The sequence below is a fragment of the Cetorhinus maximus genome, chromosome 3 (genome assembly GCF_964194155.1).
Source record: "Cetorhinus maximus chromosome 3, sCetMax3.hap1.1, whole genome shotgun sequence".
NCBI classification, from domain to species: Eukaryota; Metazoa; Chordata; class Chondrichthyes; order Lamniformes; family Cetorhinidae; genus Cetorhinus; species Cetorhinus maximus.
Genome location: NC_135881.1, coordinates 194,071,046 through 194,091,559, shown reverse-complemented (window position 1 = coordinate 194,091,559; position 20,514 = coordinate 194,071,046). Strand labels below are relative to the sequence as shown.

Below are 20,514 nucleotides of genomic sequence, written 5' to 3'. Positions count from 1 at the left end.
GAACATTGCCAGTGCTAGGAATGGTTCTCTCAATACCAACACACACTTACTTTGCCACATCCTGGTGGGCCCCACAAGATGATGGATGGGATTTCGTGCGATTCCAGCAGAGTCCTCAGGAGGGTTTCCTCACCCAAGGCTTTGTTTTGGCCAATGAGTTCGGCCAAGGCGCTGGGCCTCATGATCTCCGCCAGGGGCTTGGCCTCCAGTTGCTGCAGCGACACCAGCTCGCCCTGCACCTCCAGGGGGCTGGGGGAAGAGACGCTGGGCCGGGAAGGCGGGCTGCCGAGCCGGCCGGTGCAAACAGGGGAACCAGGCGACGGCGACGACGACGGCGGCGGCCGCCGCTGGGAGAGCTGGGCGGCGGTTGCTGGGGCGCCTCCGGGCAACGTTCCATCGCCCCGCGCCGGTCCCGGGGAGACGCTGCTGGCCCCGCCGCTGTTAATGGTGGTGCCGGCTGCAGCCTCGCGCCCGCTGCCTCCGGGCAACGTTCCATCGCCCCGCGCCGGCGACAAGCGCGCTCTCTTGCTGCCGGGCTCCCCTTCGCTGTTGCATTCTGCAGCAGCAGCAGCCTCCCCTCCCTCCTTAGTGCCCAGCCTGAGACCCAGACACTGGTCCAGGTGGGCGTTGATCTTGAAGCTCTGCATCTCCTGTGAGCAGACGGGGCATTGCACCACTGGCTTCCCCTGCCTCTGATCCAGCGCCATTTCTTCACCCTGGACATCCGTCCACACTTCCTCCTCCTCCCCCTCTCTTCCCACCACCCCCCCCCCCCAACTTCTTTGCATGCCCTACGTTGCTCATTTATTGATATGTTTTGCCCCCACACATCCCATCCCGCTTAATTGCTCCAAAAAGTAACTTTGGAGAGTTTTTTTTGTGTGTGTGAATGAGTTCTCCTTTCCTAACCAATAAATTTGCAGAGTGCAAATGAAATGTCACGCTCCTTGGTCAAACTGGTGGTTCTCACTGTATAACAAATACTGAGGAAAATTTGCTGATGCATTGACAGTAAATAACTTCCTTGATATAATTGAGGTATATTTAAAACATTGGAAACTCGAAATGGATTTTGAGCCTTGAATGTAATCCACTTATTTATCTGGATTGAAGTGTAACTTAGGTGCCAGTAGTGTGAACCCAATCAATATAATTAAATTGCATTATTTGGGTAGTGCAACTCATGAATTTAATTACAAGATTAACTGTTTTGTGCTCCTTTGGATTTATAAGGTTGTTCCTTAGAAATGCCTGTCAGCTGAATAGTACTGTCAGAACATTCAATCATTGTATTGTACAGAAGTGCCTATAAATAAAACAATTGAATAATTTAAATTTTAAAAAAAATAACGTACAAAATTACTACACCCCATGATTAATGCTTTTATTGTAGTTCCTGTAGATTTAATAAGTAATATAAAATTGATTGCCAGGAAATAATATAGTTGGCACCCATTCTTGAACTTCCAATGCATACTAGTAAATTGTCCGTAATGTTGCTAATGGGTTTGGAGCACCACTGTGATGATCGACTGTTAAATATAATCGTAGTTTTCTGTCCCCTTATGACCATTGCTAACTACTGTCATTAAACCTCTTGTGACTAGGAAGCCCTAGTAATTGTGAGTTCTTGTAAGCCGCTAAGAACAATTGTAGTTATTATTCATCCATAAATCAGAGCCCGTGGTGAAATGTCAGTCTTTCTCTTAAAGTGGGATGGTTGCAAAGGCTTCTTTAAAGTCATAGGCTGCAGGATTTATTGACTTCTGTGACGATTGAGAAGTGCCATGTGCATTCTGAATGACTGGCTTTCCTTTTCAAAGGTCAATGAAATAAATCTGTGTTGAAGGAAATGCGTTGGCTAGAATAAGCTTGGCTTTGGTTAACTGTGACAGAAAAGTGTGACATGACAGACAAGAAAAGCATGTATGTACCATTTTTATTATAATTTTACAAGATCTTCTGCAATATTGCTCATTGTGAACTTGAGGCCATGTTTTTGCAAGGGAGTGGAAAGCTGAATGGGAGTGGGAATCTCCAGTAAAATAGTTTGGAAAGGAGTTTGTAGCAAACTTATGCAAATGAAATGTGTTTTTTTTTGGGCGTCGTTGATGCACTAGTGAAAAGCTATCATCAAGAGGCTCTTCATCCTCAAAAGTATTCAAAAGGCAAAAGAGAGACAGAGGGAAATATCCTTACTCTAGAAAAGCATTCAGATTCTACTTCTGCTGTGGTCGATGTCAGGAAGGATCTCTAAGAGGTGAAGAGCCAGCAGGCCTCGCTCTTTGCCTAGGCTTCCTTCAAGATCATCTTCCAGTCCAGAGTCTGCTCCTTGAAGCATGGTGAGACCAAAGAGAGCCTAGTAATCAGCAGCCTGTAGGATGAGGACAGTTTGGTAACATCATCATAGTCAGATATACTAAGGATCCGCAAACCCTTTTATGTTGGGCTGTACGCATTGAGCCCACAGACAGCAAGAGGCTTCCCTGTACATCCTGTTCTGTATCATGAAGGTTTTAGATGACAATACAGGAGACTCTGGATGAACTGCTAGCCCTGGACAAGCTGACAAAGGCAGTCAAGTCCTTCGAGATGAGTAAAACTCCCGGAAGAGACAATTTACCGGCTGAGTTGTATTCCACTCTGTGGAACTGGATTAGACAAGAGCTGTAGGAATTATCTGAGAGTATGCTTCTGGCTGGATTGGTGTCAGAGTCAATGAGGAAAGGCATCATTACCCTCACCTACAAGCAGAAGGGGTAGAGTGAAGATGTCAAAAGTTGAGAGCTCATTTTACTATTTAATGTGGATTACAAAATTCTGTCCAAAGTCATCGCCTCTTGGACCAAGTCTGCTCTGAAGTTGATGATCCACCCTGATCAGACCTGCACTGTACCTGGCAGAAAGATAGCATCGCACCACACATGGATATGCTTGCCAATGTGCAAGACATAGGGTGGACACCTGCCTTATCAGCTTGGACCAGGAGAAGGTCTTTGACAGAATATCACACACCTACATGATGGACATGATCTCCAAAAGTGGATTTGGGTAAGGAATCCACAATTGGATCCAACCGCTCTACACAAGCATCAATAGTCCAGTTTCAATCAATGGGTGGGAATTTGAAAACTTTCAGATCAAATCTGGAGTCAGGCAGGGCTTTCCTCCCTCCTCTGTTTTATATGTGTATTATAGCGAACCTTTTGTTGAGTCCATATAGGAGGATTTAAGCATAAGAGAGCTGATGATCCCAGGCAGTGGAGGTGCTCAGCGTCCATGTACATACACAAAGTTGCTCTCTGCTGCTGGGGTCCACTGTTGATTTTCAATCAGTTGGAACAAGACACGAGAGACAATGTAAATCGCAGCAAGAGCAAGGCCATATTGTTCAGGAGTGGTGTCTGGAAATATAATATAAAATGAAGGGTACAACTTTAAAGGGGGTGCAGATGCAGAGGGATCTGGGTGTATATGTGCATAAGTCATTGAAGGTGACAGGACAGGTTGAGAAAGTGGTTAATAAAGCATACAATATCCTAGGCTTTATAAATAGGGGCATGGAGTACAAGACCAAAGAGGTTATGTTTAGCTTGTATCGGACAGTAGTTTGGCCTCAGCTGGAGTATTGCACCCAGTTCTGGGTGCTGTATTTTAGGAAGGATGTGAAGGCATTGGAGAGAGTACAGAAGAGATTCACGAGAATAGTTCCAGGAATGAGGAACTTCAGTAATGAAGATTGTCACAGAAGTATAATAATTTTCATAACATTATTGTGATTTATTGTGAAAGTAGGTTAATAGGGGGGTTTGGATAGTTCATCTGTGTGTGTGTGTCTGTATGTGTGTGAGAGAATGTGTGTGATTTAATTGAGTTAGAGACAGCTGGTCTGGAGGCTTTGATTCATCAAAAGAAGCTAGGCTTGAAATGCTAAATACATAAACATGGCTGAAGTTTTATAATGTGAGGTGAGGGGAATTTGCATTTTTAGATAAATCAGGGTACTTTGAATTTCAAAGAGATGGTACGATGTTACACCTAGCCAGAGAAGCTAGTCCAAGAAGTATGTTTATTTTTCCCAAAGGATACTGATAGTATTAGCGCTATGAAAGGGTTTATATTATGAGAAAGGTAAAGTTCAAAAGACAGTTGGTTTCATTTGTTCCAAAAGGGAACAATGGAATTTGCATTAAAAGGGAGAAACGTGTATAAAGGAGAAGAGGCTATGTGTCAAGGAAGGCATTGTAAGATCTACCAGAAGTGTGAAAGGCCTCCAGCATTTGTGCTATCTACAGAAACCGAAGCTGGGAAAAGCCACTTTGAATTCTACTGTACAGGGTTTTGTGTTGACTTGCCTGGATCTGTTTATTTTTTCACCGTTGCCTTAATGGGGGTTGCAACTGGAAGCCAGATTAATTAGGGGCTTTAGGGGTAATTATAGTAGTAATTTGTAGACCTATGTATGCACTTGAAATCTTTTCTTTTGTTAATAAATGTTTAATTTAGTTTTCTAAAACTCTCTAGAGTCTTGGTGAACTTGTTACTACTGAACTCAGGGCACGCATCTCGAAATAAAATACAAATTGTAAAATCGTTGTAATCACGTGATCAAGTTTCCCTCGTGGATTTGATCTGCCTGTCACACATCATCTGCCACGTGTCATGACACAGCAGCTGGTAAAGGCTGAATTGTTTAAATCCCAGGGGTAAACTTGAATAACTGTCATAACCTATATTTTCAATTAGTATGTTTGAGATGCAGCTCTGAATTCAGGAACAAAACCACCAAACCTTAAGAGATTGTTTATATAAAACTATATTAAACATTTATTAGTTTAACAACAAATTAAACAAATACTCATGTCTACACATTACTACATTACTAGCATAATAACTTTTAAACAAATCCCCAAATTAGTCACTTCCAGGTAAATCTCCACCAAGGCAACAATAAGCCATAGACTTTAAATAGACACCAGGCAAAGCATGTTTGACTTTATGAATTCAAAATGAGCTTCCTTGCAATTTGCTTCCTTTGCAGACACAGTTGTAGCCTTATGGGCTGGTTAGGTGTTAAATGCCTCGCCCTTACACACACAAACTCCTTTCTGTTTATACCTAGCTTCTGCTTTGAATGTAAATTTTCCATTGTATTACTAGGTTTTAAAATTTTACCTCTCCTAACAAATCCTTTTCATTCCACCAATTTTATTAGTAATATAAACACATTGTTTTGGCGCCTCCCAGCTAGGTGTAAGATTTTACCCCACTCTTGAATGTTTTATGCAACAAATGCAAATTTATACTTAACCTTTTAACTTCCTTACGTTTATTTAATTAAGATCTCAAAACTACTATACATCAAAGCCGAAGGGCCATGAGGGCTCGAAACGTTGACTGATTTCTTCTCCGCCGATGCTGCCAGACTTGCTGAGTTTTTCCAGGTAATTCTGTTTTTATTTTGTTATACATCAAAGCACCCAGACTAACTGGCTTTAATCCAATTAAGCCACACACAGACGCATAGACATAGACCCTACTACAATTCCAATTTAAAAATATTTTCCAATAACATTATAAACATTAGTATCTCTTCATGACACGTGTCATAACAAGATATATTAGAGGTGCTTAACATCATGAGAGGCCTGGACAGACTAGATAGGGAGAAACTGTTCCCACTCGCGAAAGGATTGAGGATCGGAGGACCCAGATTTAAAGTAATTGGTAAAAGAAACAGAGGTGACGGGAGAAAAAACTTTTTCACACAGTGAATAGTTAAGGTCTAGAATGCACTGCCTGAGAGTGTGGTGAAGGCAGGTTCAATGGAAGCATTCAAAAAGGAATTAGACTGTTATCCAAAAAGGAAGAATGTGCAGGGTTATGGCAAGAAGGCGTGAGAATGGCACTAAGTAAATTGCTCATTCAGAGAGCTGGTGCAGACACGACGGGCCGAATGGCCTCAATCTGCACTGTAACAATTCAGTGATCCTGTGAAGTGTCACTATGCGCTGAGGGTCTGTCTGTCCCCAGTGTTGCAAAGGATCGGCCTGGCCACGATGCAGTGGAAAGCTCCATTCAGCTGGACCATGCTGTACCACCTGCACCTCGTGGAAAAGTTTGTACAGAAATACACCTTTCGCCACAAATCTATCATGCTGTGATCTGTTACATCCTCAAGGACCCTGTGAGAAAAGAAGATGTTGGATCCTATTGGATGATTCCCTGATAAGACTGTCAAAGTCATTTGACAGAATGCCTCATTACCAGAGCTTTAAAACAAGCGTCAAGATGTAGCTTGGCTGGAGGTGAGAAGGGGTCTCCCTGCCAGACCCTTCATGCACACTCTCAAGTTGGTTGCAGTGGGGAAGAGAGTCAGACAACTCCTTCTGGAATGTGCCTCAGCAAAGAAGGCCTGGAAAGAGATGCAGTGATTTTTTAAAATCAAGGTTCATCCCGAGGAGTTCCGTAATGCGTGACTCTGCTCTCGGGCTGTTCCCAGGGATGCACACTGAGACAAAAAGCAGGAGGATGGTGGCCTGGAGGTAATGTCAGTAGTAATCCTGGACTAGTAATCCAGAGACCCAGGCTAATGCTCTGGGGACACAGGTTCAAATCCCACCACAGCACAGCAGCTGTTGGAATTTGAATTCAATTAATAAATCTGAAATTTAATCTCATCTTAGTGTGGTGACCATGTAAACCCATCTGGTTGACTAATGTCCTTTAGGGAAGGAAGTCTGCATTCTTACCTGGTCTGACCAACACGTAACTCCAGACTCACAGCAATGTGGTTGACTTTTGACTACCCTCTGAAATGGCCTAGCAAGCCACGCAGCTCAAGGGCAACTAGGGATGGGCAACAGGCAACAACTGCTGGCCTTGTCATTGACACCCATATCCCATGAAAGAATAAAAAAGAAATTGCTGTGAAAAATGCTCTTTGGCTTGCCTGAAACTTGAAGGTCTTTCAGTGCAAAGAGTTGCCCACTATTGAGTGTTACAGATTGGCACATTCCAAGGTCCAGGACTAGGTGTTGAGAATGTACCAAAGAGGACAGCCACTGCAAGGGCTCAATGGGGATAGGCTACAATCTAGAGTTTTCCTGCCATCATCCACTGAGGGCCTGAGGAATCCATGTGTAACCCCTCGAGGTTTATGTACTAGTTCTAAACGAAATGTAAATTGTAAAACTGAGCTGTACGTTTAAGGAACCATGCCTGTACTCTATTGAAAGGCAGAGAGGTATGTTAGTGGGGTGGTGAAAAAGGCATATGGGACACTTGCCTTTATCAATCGAGGCATAGATTACAAAAGTAGGGAGGTCATGCTGGAGTTGTATAGAACCTTAGTGAGGCCACAGCTGGAGTACTGTGTGCAGTTCTGGTCGCCACATTATAGGAAGGATGTGATTGCACTGGAGTAGGTGCAGAGGAGATTCACCAGGATGTTGCCTGGGATGAAACATTAAGTTATGAAGAGAGGTCGGATAGACTTGGGTTGTTTTTGTTGGAGCAGAGAAGACTGAGGGGTGACCTGATCGAGGTGTACAGGATTATGAGGGGCATGGACAGGATGGGTAGGGAGCAGCTGTTCCCCTTAGTTGAAGGGTCAGTCACAAGGAGGCATAAGTGCAAGGTGAGGAGCAGGAGGTTTAGGGGGGATGTGAGGAAAAACTTTTTTACCCAGAGGGTGGTGACGGTCTGAAATGCACTGCCTGGGAGGGTGGTGGAGGCGGGTTGCCTTACATCCTTTAAAAAGTGCCTGGATGAGCACTTGGCTCGTCATAACATTCAAGGCTATGGGCCAAGTGCTGGTAAATGGGATTAGATAGGTAGGTCAGGTGTTTCTCACGTGTCGGTACAGACTCGATGGGCCGAAGGGCCTCTTCTGCGCTGTGATTCTGTGTGAAAGAAACAAATCTGTATTGCATTTTATTTAATGTTGCATTAAAAACTATTCTGTAATTCTGTAAAATTTTACAAATTTTATGAATAAAGTGTTTGAAAAGAAGTGTTATTCTTTGGTTGGTTCCTAGAAATTAATACATACCTTTCCCCCAGTAGCTAGGCAAACGCATAAAGAAAGAACGATTTGTGCTTATATAGCACTCTTCATGAGCACCAGATATCGCAAGCACTTTACAGCCAGAGAAGTATTTTTTGAAGTGTATTTTTGAAATGTGGCAGTTAATGTGCGCACAGTCAGCTCCCACAAACAGCAATGTGATAATGGACAATGAAACTGTTTTTGTGATGTTGATTGAGGGATAAATATTGGCCAGGCTATCGGGGATAATTCCTTCTTTGAAAAATGCCATGGGATCTTTAACCTCCAACTGAGAGGGCAGATGGGCCCTCAGATTAATATCTCATGTGAAAGATGGCACCTCTGTCAGTGCAGCACTCCCTCAGCACTGCACTGGAGTGCCATAAATAGATATTAGAGATGCATAAACACCTATGCCTATAGGGCATTGTTTTTCAATTCTCTAGAAATATGAAAGGCAAGTGTTGTGACTATTTAAAATACAGTACCAAAATAAAAAGCTTTCATCTTGAAACTTGCATTGGTTTTAATCGCTATTGAATCTCCGCATTAATTGTGTTTTTTTAAAGAAATTCACACTTACCTGTGAGACTGAATGGGAAATGTATAATTAACCCCTGTGTGAAATTTGTTTCTCCAGTCAAAAATTAGCGCAGAAAAATTTCAGAACTGCATGTTTTTTAGGCAAAAAAAATCCTCAAGATTCCCAACTGGTTTCCTGTTGTAGTCTGTTTTTATAACTTGCAAATCGAGGGTCAGATCAAAAAACCTTGGCATGCTCCGTGAGCTGCAGGTTATTGCCCATCATAACATTTCTAGAATTTATCTTGGATAAATACCTACATAAATATCGATAAAGTCTGAAAGTTCATGGTTTAACTGCACTCTGGAGCCAATGAAGAAGGGAGACAAAAGCAAAAAACTGCGGATGCTGGAAATCCAAAACAAAAACAAAGATTCCTGGAAAAACTCAGCAGGTCTGGCAGCACCTGCGGAGAGGAGCGCGGTTAACGTTTCGAGTCCGAATGACCCTTCAACAGAACTGACTAAGAAGGGAGACAATTCTTGTAGTTGACGTGGGCAGCAGTCAATTGGGAAGAACATTAGCATTTACAGATAAAATGCTTGGCAAAGTACCACCCAGTAATTCAAGCTCCAGCCAAGGTACCCCAAATTGAGTTTCAGGCTTGTTGCCATGAGTAGGCCTCAGTAAGAAAAGCTTTTCATGGGGATTACAACCGCTCTATGAGTAAGGATCAATATTTTCTGCAGAACTGGATATTTTAATGGAGTTCATTCGGGTTGATAAACCCTGGAGAAATTTGATTGGTTCAGCTTCATCACCTGAATTGTAAATTGGTGGAATGGATCGACCACACACTGTAGATTTGGTCCAGTTTTCATTTAATTGAAATCAATGGAACAAATAGAAAATTGGGTACGTTAATTCTCTAAAGGACAAAGTGATTCACTCCACAGGTTCCAGGCCAGGGGTGGAGTTGAAAATTGTCCAACATGTTTTTTTTTAGCTTATCTCATAGTGCTTGCTTATGAATAGTTTGTGGTCTGGCGTGTGTTTTGATATCAAGTTGCTGGATTGGCTGTGACCTTTAGGACGGCTGTTCAAGTATTTCCTGGGAATCCCGATAACTCTAGCTGCCTATGATTCTGGGTGAGGTCAACTCAAGTAATTGTCCTTAGGTATCATGTGAGCGGGCGTCGAGATTCTCCCTCTCAAAACTTGTAAATTGTAACTTTCTGAATTTTGGTCAATACTTGCCCATCCTTTATCCATTTTAAGATTGCTTTGCATCTTTGAGGTGTGATGTTTGGTATGTGGAAACTGGACTGTGGTGTACTAATTTATAATGAAAGATAACATTTCTGTTTAATATTGTTTATGTTTTTAGTTAAAAAACTGTTTTTGCTAAAAGAAAGTTAATGTAACTCTTTAACTGCCAATCCGTTTTTGGTTGCCTGTTTTTTCGTGTGTGAAGTGCTAATATGATTCCTTTGTGTAGTCTGTGATGCTTCTTTCAGAGTACTTGCATCTACAAGATCACTTATTGCAGCAGATTTAAAAGTGCAACTGAAAGATTCACAAGATGTTTCCAAATTTCATTAGCTGACTTCCTTAACCAATCCCATTCTTCTCTCATCATTTAACCAATTAGCTGTGACTACAGGCAGAATCTCCTGGTCCTGCCAACAGTGGAAAGGATAGCGGGATGTGCTTTAGCAATTATGTTCTCGGAACTTTAAAGGTGGGTTAAAGGTGGGTCGAGCTTCCTACAAACAATATCGGGAAGCCCTTTTGCATGCATTAGAATTTCATACATGCTCATTAAAAGGAATTAAGTTTCCTGCCAGAGATAAGTTAGAATGTTCACATTCACATCACAAGTGATGTGCACCTGGTGCGGTAGACCCCTTCCATGATTAACATGCACTGTCTTCTTTGTGGGGGGGTGTCTGTAAATGCCAGTCTATGCTTGAGATCGGATCACCAAGGAAGAGAGGAAGGATTAGCAGGGAAGGGTGGAGCAGTGCTGGGCAAAGGTGGAAGGGACAGTGCAGGCTGTCCGGGTGCCCTTTATATATGGCGTCTGGACCTTCGACCCCATGAGGTAATGGCGACGACTCCCTGCCTTGACCCGCTGCGAGAATCGGTGAGCTCCTTGTGGATACATATGGTCAGCCGCCCTGCAACCCCCAGTGGAAATTACTCCACTTCCATTCCTGCCACCAAACTTAGACATCCAGAATGGAAGATTTCAGCCTAGCTTTCTGACATTACTTCAGTCAACTCCTCATTCACTGAAGCATACCTTACCTTACCTCTTAACTCGTCTCAACTCACTAACTATAGATTCCTTCAGGTATGTATTTCCTCCTGCAATTTATTAGCCTTTCCAATATCCACTCCAAGATTCAACAGGTTTATCTGACCTACAAGTTCTTTTCAATCATCACGAAGACTTTCAAAACCATCAGTTATCATTTTTCCCATCACTTCAAAATGACCTGTGATCGAGGAGTGAGGAATCCTTGTCAGATTTGAAAACAAGGAATGGGTGACTTATCTCTTGTTCGCTGTGATGTTTGTTGGGAGGCTGTTGGTTACAGAATGGTGTCTCTAAAAGAAGTCTTCGTCGTCTTCAGTAGCTGTAAGTCTTTATTAACAACTAGAACTATCTACACATGTACAGTAAAGGGTACAGGCTAGGAGCTGTCTCCATGGTTAGGTCTTTACACGTCTCTGCTCAATGCCACACTGACGCCTGGGTCATGTGCCTTCTTACATCATTTTGTGGGTGGCACTGTACTCAGTTCCACATTAGCCCTGTATGTGCCAGACCCTTAAGCTGCAATGTTGAGGTTTGTTGATTTCTCCAAGTCTCAGATCCTTGGCCCTTAAATATAATGTTATAAGATATTCAGCCGTGAGCTATTTTATTATTAATCTTTTTTCTATTCATAAACGTTATTGCTGGTGAATGTACATAGACTTCTTTCTCAAATAAATTTGCTTCCCTGACTTCTTATCTGCAACCAGAGGATTAAGCAGATAACCATCTCGCCGGAAAATGCACATGAACAGACAGATGACAAGCTATTTAATTGCCATTGACCTACCCCTATAGGTAAAGGCAGAACCGCCAATGGTGGAGTGATTAAAATCGGGGCTGTTCAAGAAGCCAGAATTAGAGAAGTGCAGATACCTTGGAGGGTTGTAGGGCTGGAGGAGATTACAGAGGTAGGGAAGGGCAAAGCCATGGGAGGATTTGAAAACATGGAAAAGCATTTTAAAATGGAGGCATTGCTTAACTAGGAGCCAATGTCAGTCAGTGAGAACAGGGTTGATGGTGTGAGTTAGGACACAAGCATGAGACTTTTAGATGAACTCAAGTTTATACTGGGTGGAAGGTAGGAGGTTGACCAAGAAAGATTTGGAATGGTCAAGTCTAAAGGTAATAAAGGTTTGGATGTGAGTTTCAGCAGCAGATGAGTTGAGGCAGAGACAGGATCGACAATGTTAGATGCAGAAGGAGGTCGTGTTGGTGATGGAGTGGATAAGTTGTCAAAAGATCATCTTGGAGTCAAATGTGACAGCAAGGTTGTGAACAATCTGGTTCAGCCATATACAGATGTCTGGCAGAGGGATGGAATCGGTGGCATGGAATGGAGTTAATGGTAGGGACCGAAGGCGATAACTTCAGTCTTCCCAATATTTAGTTGAAGAAAATTTCTGTTCATCGAGATGTCAGTGTGACAAATCAGAAATAGCGGGGGCTGGGGGCTGGGGGCGGGGGGCTGTGTGCTGGGGGAAGAGGGGTGGTGGTTTCCATCCATCATGATGGCTTGGCAGCTGCGACCACATTTCATTATTAAACGATGAAAAATCTTCAGAGGGCTCCTCCATCTTGAGGCACACTCGTGGTCCCCTACCTCCTCTCCCAGTTGAGCTGCTGGAGCCCACAGCCTCAGACCTTCCCGTTGGCCCTTGCAGCTGCGGAGACCACCCGTTGTCCTCAATTGGATGGGGCTCCTGGAGAGGTCCTGTTAATTGGCTGTCTCCTTGGAAACTTCCAGGGTCCCATTCATGGCTACCGGTTCCTGACCCGGAATTCAGCCTGTGTCAGGATTGGAACCCTGGAACTAAAACTCAGCCTATGGAATGTGATGACGTGTTTTTGGATGATGTTCCCTTTGTTTCACATTTCAGTTGTTGAGGAATTCTTTTTAATCGCTTTGTTTGTCAACAGCTTCACCGCTTCTCTTTATTGTCACTTTGTCAGTTGGATCTAGTTTCCTGCAGAGAGAATGTTTCCACTGAAGAGCAGCAAAGCTAGAGGCCAGCAGTATAAAGTCACCAAGAAATCAAATAAGAAATTCAGAAGGAACTTCTTTACCCAGAGGGTGGTGGAAATGTGGAACTTGTTACCGCAGAGGGTAGCTGAGATGAATAGCGTAGGTGCAGTTAAGGGTAATCTAGGATGAGCCCATGAAGGTGAAAGGAATGAGTTATAGCTGACAAAGTTAGACGAGGACGGATGGGAGGAGATGTCAGTGGAGCATGCCCATGTCAGCATGGACTGGCTGGGCCGAATGGCCTGTTTCTGTGCTGTAAATTCTATGTAGTTCTATCATCAGATTGGAGGGTCTCCACAATCTCTTAATTGCTTTATCTGACAGCCCCCTTTGTTAATTAGGCCAAAACCTGGCACTTTCTGTCAGCAGTATTGAATTGACTCTTAAAATTTAAGAATCTCATTTTCAACAGAATTGTCTGGTTGCAAGATGGGTGTTCCTCTGTCCATTCTCGATGCTGGACAATCAGCCTGCAATGCAAAGGCCTCGTCTATTGTGACCATGAGTTGCTTCTTAGTCATCCATAAGAAGCAAGAGTTTGCACCCGGGGCTGACCTCATTTTAGTGTAACAAAATCAGTTTTTGAAATGGCTTTCAAACGTTTTAACTTTTCAAATCTCACAACCCTTTCTGTTAGCTTTACACTCTTTCACTTCCCTTATTGATTTACATTGTTTAATTACACATGTAGAGCCGATTGCCTTTAAAAAATCTGTATAGGCCTTGTCTCGTGTGAAATACTGTTTTTTCCAAAAAGATATACTTTCTCCATAAAATTTATAAAAGTGCATAATGTAACAGTTAAAATTTGACTCTACATAAAGTGCAGTACAGTTTCTTTCAACACAGTTCATGAGCTTCTTCACTACACTTGTCGATACAGGTTGTGTTTACAATGCACATCTATGATGAGTAACTTCAGTTATGAAGATAGATTGGAAAAGCTAGATCGGTTTTCCTTGGAGGAAAGAAGGCCGAGAGGAGATTTCATAAAAGTATTCAAAATCGTGAGGGGCCGGGACAAAGTAGACAGGCGAAAACTGTCCCCATTTGCGGAAGGATCGAGGACCAGAGGGCACAGATTTAAGGCAACTGGTAAAAGAAGTAATAGTGATACGCAAAAAAAACTTTTCCACACAGCGAGTGGTTAGGGCCTGGAATGCACTGCCTGAGAGTATGGTGGAAGCATGCATGTTCAATCGAAGAATTCGAGAGGGAATTAGATGATTATTTGAAAAGGAGGAATGTGCAGGGTTACATGGAGAAGGCAGGAGAATGGCGCTGAGTGAAATGCTCATTTGGAGAGCCGGTGCAGACATAATGGGCCAAATGGCCTCCTTCTGCGTTGTAACAAATTACACTTTCATGTTAAACTTTCTCTGGTGCATACAGCCGAGAGGTTTTACACAGTTTCAGGTCCCTCGGTATAGTATGGGTGGAGAGGCTTAGACAGTGACCTTTCCCCATTGAGCCTTTGCGGCAGCTGCCCCAAGCTTTAGTGTGTCCTCAGCACATAGTCCCTGGATCTAGGAATGTGTCAGTTTGCAACATGCGGTCACCAGCAGTTATTTGCGCTGGAAGACCAGCGAGTTTCGGCATGCCAAAGGCCATCTTTCACCGAGTTAATGTTCCTCCAGAAGCAGTTGTTGTTTATTTTGGTGTGCATCCTGGGAACAGCCCAAAGACCACTGAGTCCTTCTTTGAATACCCGTATTGTTCATCCATGAATAGCTCTCCCCAGTTTATAAAGTCAGGTTTTGACTCATCCAACCAAAGTCAGTTCTGCCTAAATTTAAAACCTTGGTTAGTGGTTCACCCATCTCACTCAGAAACCCAAGATGTAATTCTTTCATTTAATGGTCCCTGTTAGAAAGGCTGGATGGACCAGAGGGCTTTTCCTGTCCATCATTGATCGTACGTTCGTATCAGCTAGGTGTCCCCTTCTGTTAGATTATTGACTAATTCAGGCTCATTATTCATTCCTAAAGCTAAGGTGGCCCATTCACTTATTGACTCACAAACATACTGGGGGCATTTTAACCTCCAAATATGGGCAGAGTTGGGTTAGGTTGGGTGAGAGCGGGGTTAAAGTGATAAAAGTCGGAATCTTGATTCCCAAACCCCCTTCCAACACCTCCCACTTCTGGTTTTAATGGAACAGTGGCGTGGGATGGGGAGAACATTTTAAATATACATCACATTCAAATATGATCCCTCAAGCCTCCAATTTACCACCCCACCGGGATTGGCCCCTCACAACTGAGATGGAGCCCTCCCAGCAGTCCTGGGGATCCAGCTCACCGCCGCCACCCCCAACCCCCAACACCTCTGAGATCTGACTCCACCCGCAGATTGCCCTTCCCTCCCTCCAGAATGGATTGCCGCCTAATCGGGATACAAGCTTATCTTGGTCCTGTGGCCTCCTCTAGACTGCTCCCTGCTGACTGGGAAACAAGCCTGTCAATCAGGCTGGCTTCTGGGCACCATACCTACTGGCGATGTCACCCACACAAGTGTGGAATGAGCCACGCTTTTCCCGTGCTCTACCCGCTGCTCCCACTTCCCAGGGTTCCCATTATTCCAGAAAACTATCCAGATTACGCACCAAGAGTTTTGCTGCTTTTGGGACTCGAGCTGTTTTGCTTCCTCCAGTCTGAATGAATCTCTCGTTTAAAGTAAAATAAAAGCAGAACACTGCGATGCTGGAGATCTGAAATAAAAAAACAGAAAATGCTGGAAAAACGCAGCAGGTCTGGTAGCATCGTTCTGAACAAGAGTCACGTTGGACTCAAAAGGTGAACTCTGTTTCTCTCTCCATGGATGTCGCCAGACCTGCTGAGTTTTCCCAGCGCTATCTGTTTTTATTTCTCATTAAAACTATCCTGTTTTTACAGGAATCTTCTCTTATCTCCACGTTGATGTATTTCGCTACTTCATCACTGCTATCTAGAGGTCTATAAAGAACGCCCACCAAAGTCTTACATCCTTTTCTATTCAATTCTACTCAGAGTATTACATTGCCTGCTCACCCTTACGAATATCTTCTCTTCCTAACGTTGTAAAGGTGTGCCTTGTCAATATTGCTACTCCTACTTTTCCGGTTTCCTTGACCTTTCTGAAGACCTTATAGCCTGGAATACACATCTCCCAGTTTGTAAGCCAATTTTCCCAATATCCCGATGGTTTTTCTCCGGGGTTGCGCACGGCAGTGGTCTTGGAGACTGGGTCTTCAATTCCTGGAGGCTCCAGGCCAACCCTGGGGGGGCGGGGGGTGGGGGTCAGGTGTCAGGTGGGTCCGCCTGGCCCATGGGCCAATGAGCCGAGAGCTAACTTGATGTCCCGCAGCTTTTCCCGCGGCTGGTGCCGAGTGGGGAGCCAGGCAGCTCCCGTCGCTCAGGCTGGTGGGGCGGTGCGTCCTTCCATTTGATTGGCCGGCAGCGCTCGGAGACAGGGCTTTCCCCCCAGATGGGGGAACTGGGGCGAATCAACCACCCGCAGGCCGTGAAATTACTGCAGGGTAAGCTGCCGGAACGGGAGCTGGTTCACGCCTGATGGCTACACAGGAGGCAGGGGTTTGTGGGGTGGGGGTGCATGCGGTGGTGGTGCAGGTTCCGGTGCATCATAAAACTCCGCTCCCTGTTTTTTTTTATGGCTTCTGCTGTATTTCGATCAGTTATTTTGCCCTCAATCCTTATATTTTTTCCTGATGTGTTTATATTACATTTAACGCTATTGGTGACCTTGTGTTTCATTCTCATCCCTTTTTTAATCTTTGAGCCATTATTATTTTCATTTCTGTCTGAGCCCTCCTCTCTCTTTAACAATGGCAAGAACAGAATGCCCACCAAGCACTGAGAAACAGATACAATGCGTAACAGTTCAAGAACGCGCTCTGTGCCTCAGCAAAGCAAGATTTAATTTAGTGCTTAACAAAAATAAAAATAAAAATACCTGGAAAAACTCAGCAGGTCTGGCAGCATCTGCGGAGAGGAACACAGTTAACGTTTCGAGTCCAAATGATTCTTCAACAGAACTAAGTAAAAATAGAAGAGAGGTGAAATATAAGCTGGTTTAAGGGGGGGTGGGACAGGTAGAGCTGGATAGAGGACCAGTGATAGGTGGAGATAGCCAAAATATGTCATAGACAAAAGGACAGAGAGATGTTGAAGGTGGTGATATTATCTAAGGAATGTGATAATTAAGGGTAGAAAGCAGGACAAGCAAGGTACAGATAGCCCTAGTGGGGTGGGATGAAGGAATCAAAATAGGCTAAAAGGTAGAGATAAAACAATGGATGGAAATACATTTAAAAATAATGGAAATAGGTGGGAAAAGAAAAATCTAGTTTAGCGTTTTATGTCTGCATGACTGAGGTACATCAGAGAGTTTGGCAATGAATGGGGACATCTAGTGGAACAGTCAGGCATCTTCACTTGATGATGTTCAGCTATTTAAAGTACACGATGCATTTCGTTAAACCACAAAGTAATCCAGAATAATAACATTTTAATTAAACTTTTCACTTGCTCGTTTTGAGTGTTGTCATGGAAAGGAAATAAAAAGAGCAAATACTGGTAACTTTGTGGCATTAGGAAATGCAGTATTTTCTACACCACCGTTTTAACTTAATTCAAATGAAATTGCTATGAACACATTTAAAAGATTGTAGGCGTTAGCATATGTACTTTAGCACATGGGGAAACGCTATTGAAACTATTATGTGCAGCTTTGAAGATTAAAATAGTTATGTTAAATGCTTTGGTTATATGGAGGAACTGGAGAAGCTGGGGTCATTCTTCTTAGCACAGAGAAGATTGAGAGGGGATTTGGTACAGGGGTTCAAAACCACAAACAGTTTTGATAAAGCAAATTTCTTGTGGCTGATGGGTCGGTACCCGAGGACAGTGATTCAAGGCAATTGATAAAGGAGCCAGAGCCGGCGTGAGGAAACATTATTTTAAACAGCAAAGTTGTTAATGATCTGGAATACTGTCCCCAAAAGTTGGTGGAGGCAGATTGAATAATAACTAAAGCCCTCCAACTGTGTGCATCCTGATTTAAAATCACCGAAAATAGTTTTAAAAACGATACCAAACCACTTTACAGTTCATAAGAAAAACGGGACATTCTGGAAATGTTCAGCAGGTCTGACCACACCTACAGCGAGAGAAATAGAGTTAACGTTTCAGGTCGATGACCTTTCATCAGAAGACTGACATCCACAGTATTTTGTTTCTGTATTAATTGTTTAATTCACTGCCACCTCTCTTTCAGGGATGCCGACCTTGAAGAAGTTCTGCTCTTCTCTCCGACGGGATTTCCATTTGTCTCTTCTCCCTCGTTCACCTTCGTTGCTTTCTATTTCCCTTCCCGTGTTTGATCAGGTATCCACTAAAATGTGCTTTCACAGTGACACCTCCTTCCTCAGCAACTGTCTCCAGCTCCGACTCATCCCACTTGGATTCCGGCTGGAATTCCAGCATTCGTGTTTCCGATCCGCCCACAATTACAGATATCTCTGAGACATTCGGCATTCCTCGAGCCACTGTTCTCACCACCTCTTGAGGTTCACACTCCAAGCCATGTGCTACTGCATGCACACTCTCGATCTCTCTCTATTCAGCAGCACTGACTCACTCTATCTCACATCCGGTGGAGCAAAATACCCAGCCTTGCTCACTGGATCCACTCGTAACTTTTATGGTGGTCGTCTGACAAAACATGTACTATTCCAGTATCATCAAATTAGTTCCCCATCCTTCCACCCAGGTGGGCATAGAGGGTGCCCTTGCTGCACCAGGCAATGGGCTGATTTTGTTGGCAGCATGTAAGACTAACCACCATTTAATTTCTACTTTTGTTTGATTTGTTCTTGGGATTTGAGTGTCGCTGGCAAGGCTCGCAGGCAGTGGTGAGCCAGCTTTCATGAACCGCTAGAGTCCATGTGGTGTAGGTGCACCCAGAGCGCTGTTAGGAAGGGAGTTCCAGGGTTTTGACCCAGCGACGGTAAAGGAACAGCGATATACCGGTTGTTCAAAGTCAGGATGGTGTGTGACTTTGGAGGAGAACTTGCAGCTGCCAGTGTTCCCCATGCATCTGCTGCCCTTGCTTACCTAGGTGGTATAGGTCATTTGTTGGGAAGGTGCTGTCGAAGGAGCTTTGGCGAGTTGCTGCACATGTTGAAATATGGAAGTGAATTAAATAAGACATTGGCAGGGTTGCCTAGTTATTAGATAATTGCACCTATGTGCTCAGCCTTAGAATTGTAACATTTATTTACTGTATTTACATCAGCCTTTTCTTAGTATCAACTTTAAATCAGGGACATTGCTAACCATTGGTTTCAGGTAAAATGCTTCTGTCTTGTATTGTATCAGATGGTTGACACTGACATCTGGACATCATATGAGCTACCACCATTATTTGTGACATGCTGGGTCACCCGCAGCTGCTGTTGTTACACTTAACACCTCTACAGTGGATTCCACAAGGATGAAAATATTAATCTTTGCTTTGATTGTTACAAGTGGACGCCAGCAAAATAAACCAGCGTTTTATTTTGCATAACCTGCGCTGAAGTAAGTTGGCAAGCAAATTCTTTATTTAACGGATTTGTTATTTAACAATAGAGACAACAACAACAGGAGGCCTAGCCATCAGTTTCACTGAAATAGGTTTCACTAAAATATGATATACGTGATGAATAATTGCCGATTGCAAGTAAAACCAGTATTAAATGGATGCCAGATTCTTCTTCTAACACCTAATTGACAAATGACCTTTCAATTGAATACTTGAAAATCTGCTCTAAACCATCTGTAAAACATGTCTTTGGTATGCACGTCATGGTGGATGTATTTCAGAGCAACTGTTTAAAGTTTGATGATTGATTAGATGTCCAGATGGAGGTCATTAAACAGGTCTTTACTCTGTAATCATTTAATTACACATCCAAATTTAAAAAAAAATGAGACAGAACATTTTTGGCCCACTGTGCGTCTATTTGCAATAATGAAGAATTTAAGCCCATGGTTATGATTCCAGGGTTTTCCATGTTAGCAAATTTTCAACAGAATTGACTTTTACACAGAAACCCGCGATGAAATAATATAGAAAGCAGTGGGTCTCGCACAATGGTACTATTTGTCATTTCAGGAATTCACAGTTCTCTACAGAAATCAAACAGATTTTTTATTAGGAGGAATAAAACAGAAACAACCACAGTTGATTCCACATGTACGCGTGCATAGTCCAAGTGCAGAATTCCAATGTACCAAATCATTTCCCATCCTCTCTCATTACACAGCAATGCTCGCCTGAGCATAACAGTTAAATGTATTGTCCAGGTTCAAGTATGAAATGTTCCCCAATTATTGATGTTTTCATTGCTCAGCACACTGAACGCCATCAGTCTAGCACATCACTCATCATTCGCACACCAACAGGTCCTTGTAATGATCACATTTTATAAACAGCGCGAAAAAAAAAAAAAATCTTTTACCCTTTATGATCCATGTGTGAAACAGATTCCGTAAGCAACACATGAAGCAGATTACTATGCGCAGTCAGGCTTATAACTGTTAAAGCGTATA

General features: G+C 43.2%; 2 protein-coding genes across 4 annotated transcripts in view; one reads left to right on the top strand and one right to left on the bottom strand.

Annotated features, from left to right (window-relative positions):
- wrnip1 (WRN helicase interacting protein 1) overlaps positions 1 to 768 on the bottom strand; it is a 54,259-nt gene extending 53,491 nt beyond the window's left edge. The window contains exon 1 of the mRNA XM_078539499.1: positions 51 to 768. Coding sequence (XP_078395625.1) covers positions 51 to 707 — 657 coding nt within the window. The 5' untranslated portion in view covers positions 708 to 768. The remainder of the gene's footprint in view (positions 1 to 50) is intronic.
- mylk4b (myosin light chain kinase family, member 4b) overlaps positions 1 to 20,514 on the top strand; it is a 196,517-nt gene that overhangs the window by 17,803 nt on the left and 158,200 nt on the right. The window contains exon 1 of one of the 3 annotated variants that reach the window (XM_078539496.1): positions 9,708 to 9,793. The exons of the other annotated variants lie outside the window; for them this stretch is intronic. The gene's annotated coding sequence lies outside the window, so the exon portion shown is untranslated. Of the gene's footprint in view, positions 1 to 9,707; positions 9,794 to 20,514 lie in introns of those variants that run through there. 3 annotated transcript variants of the gene reach the window in all.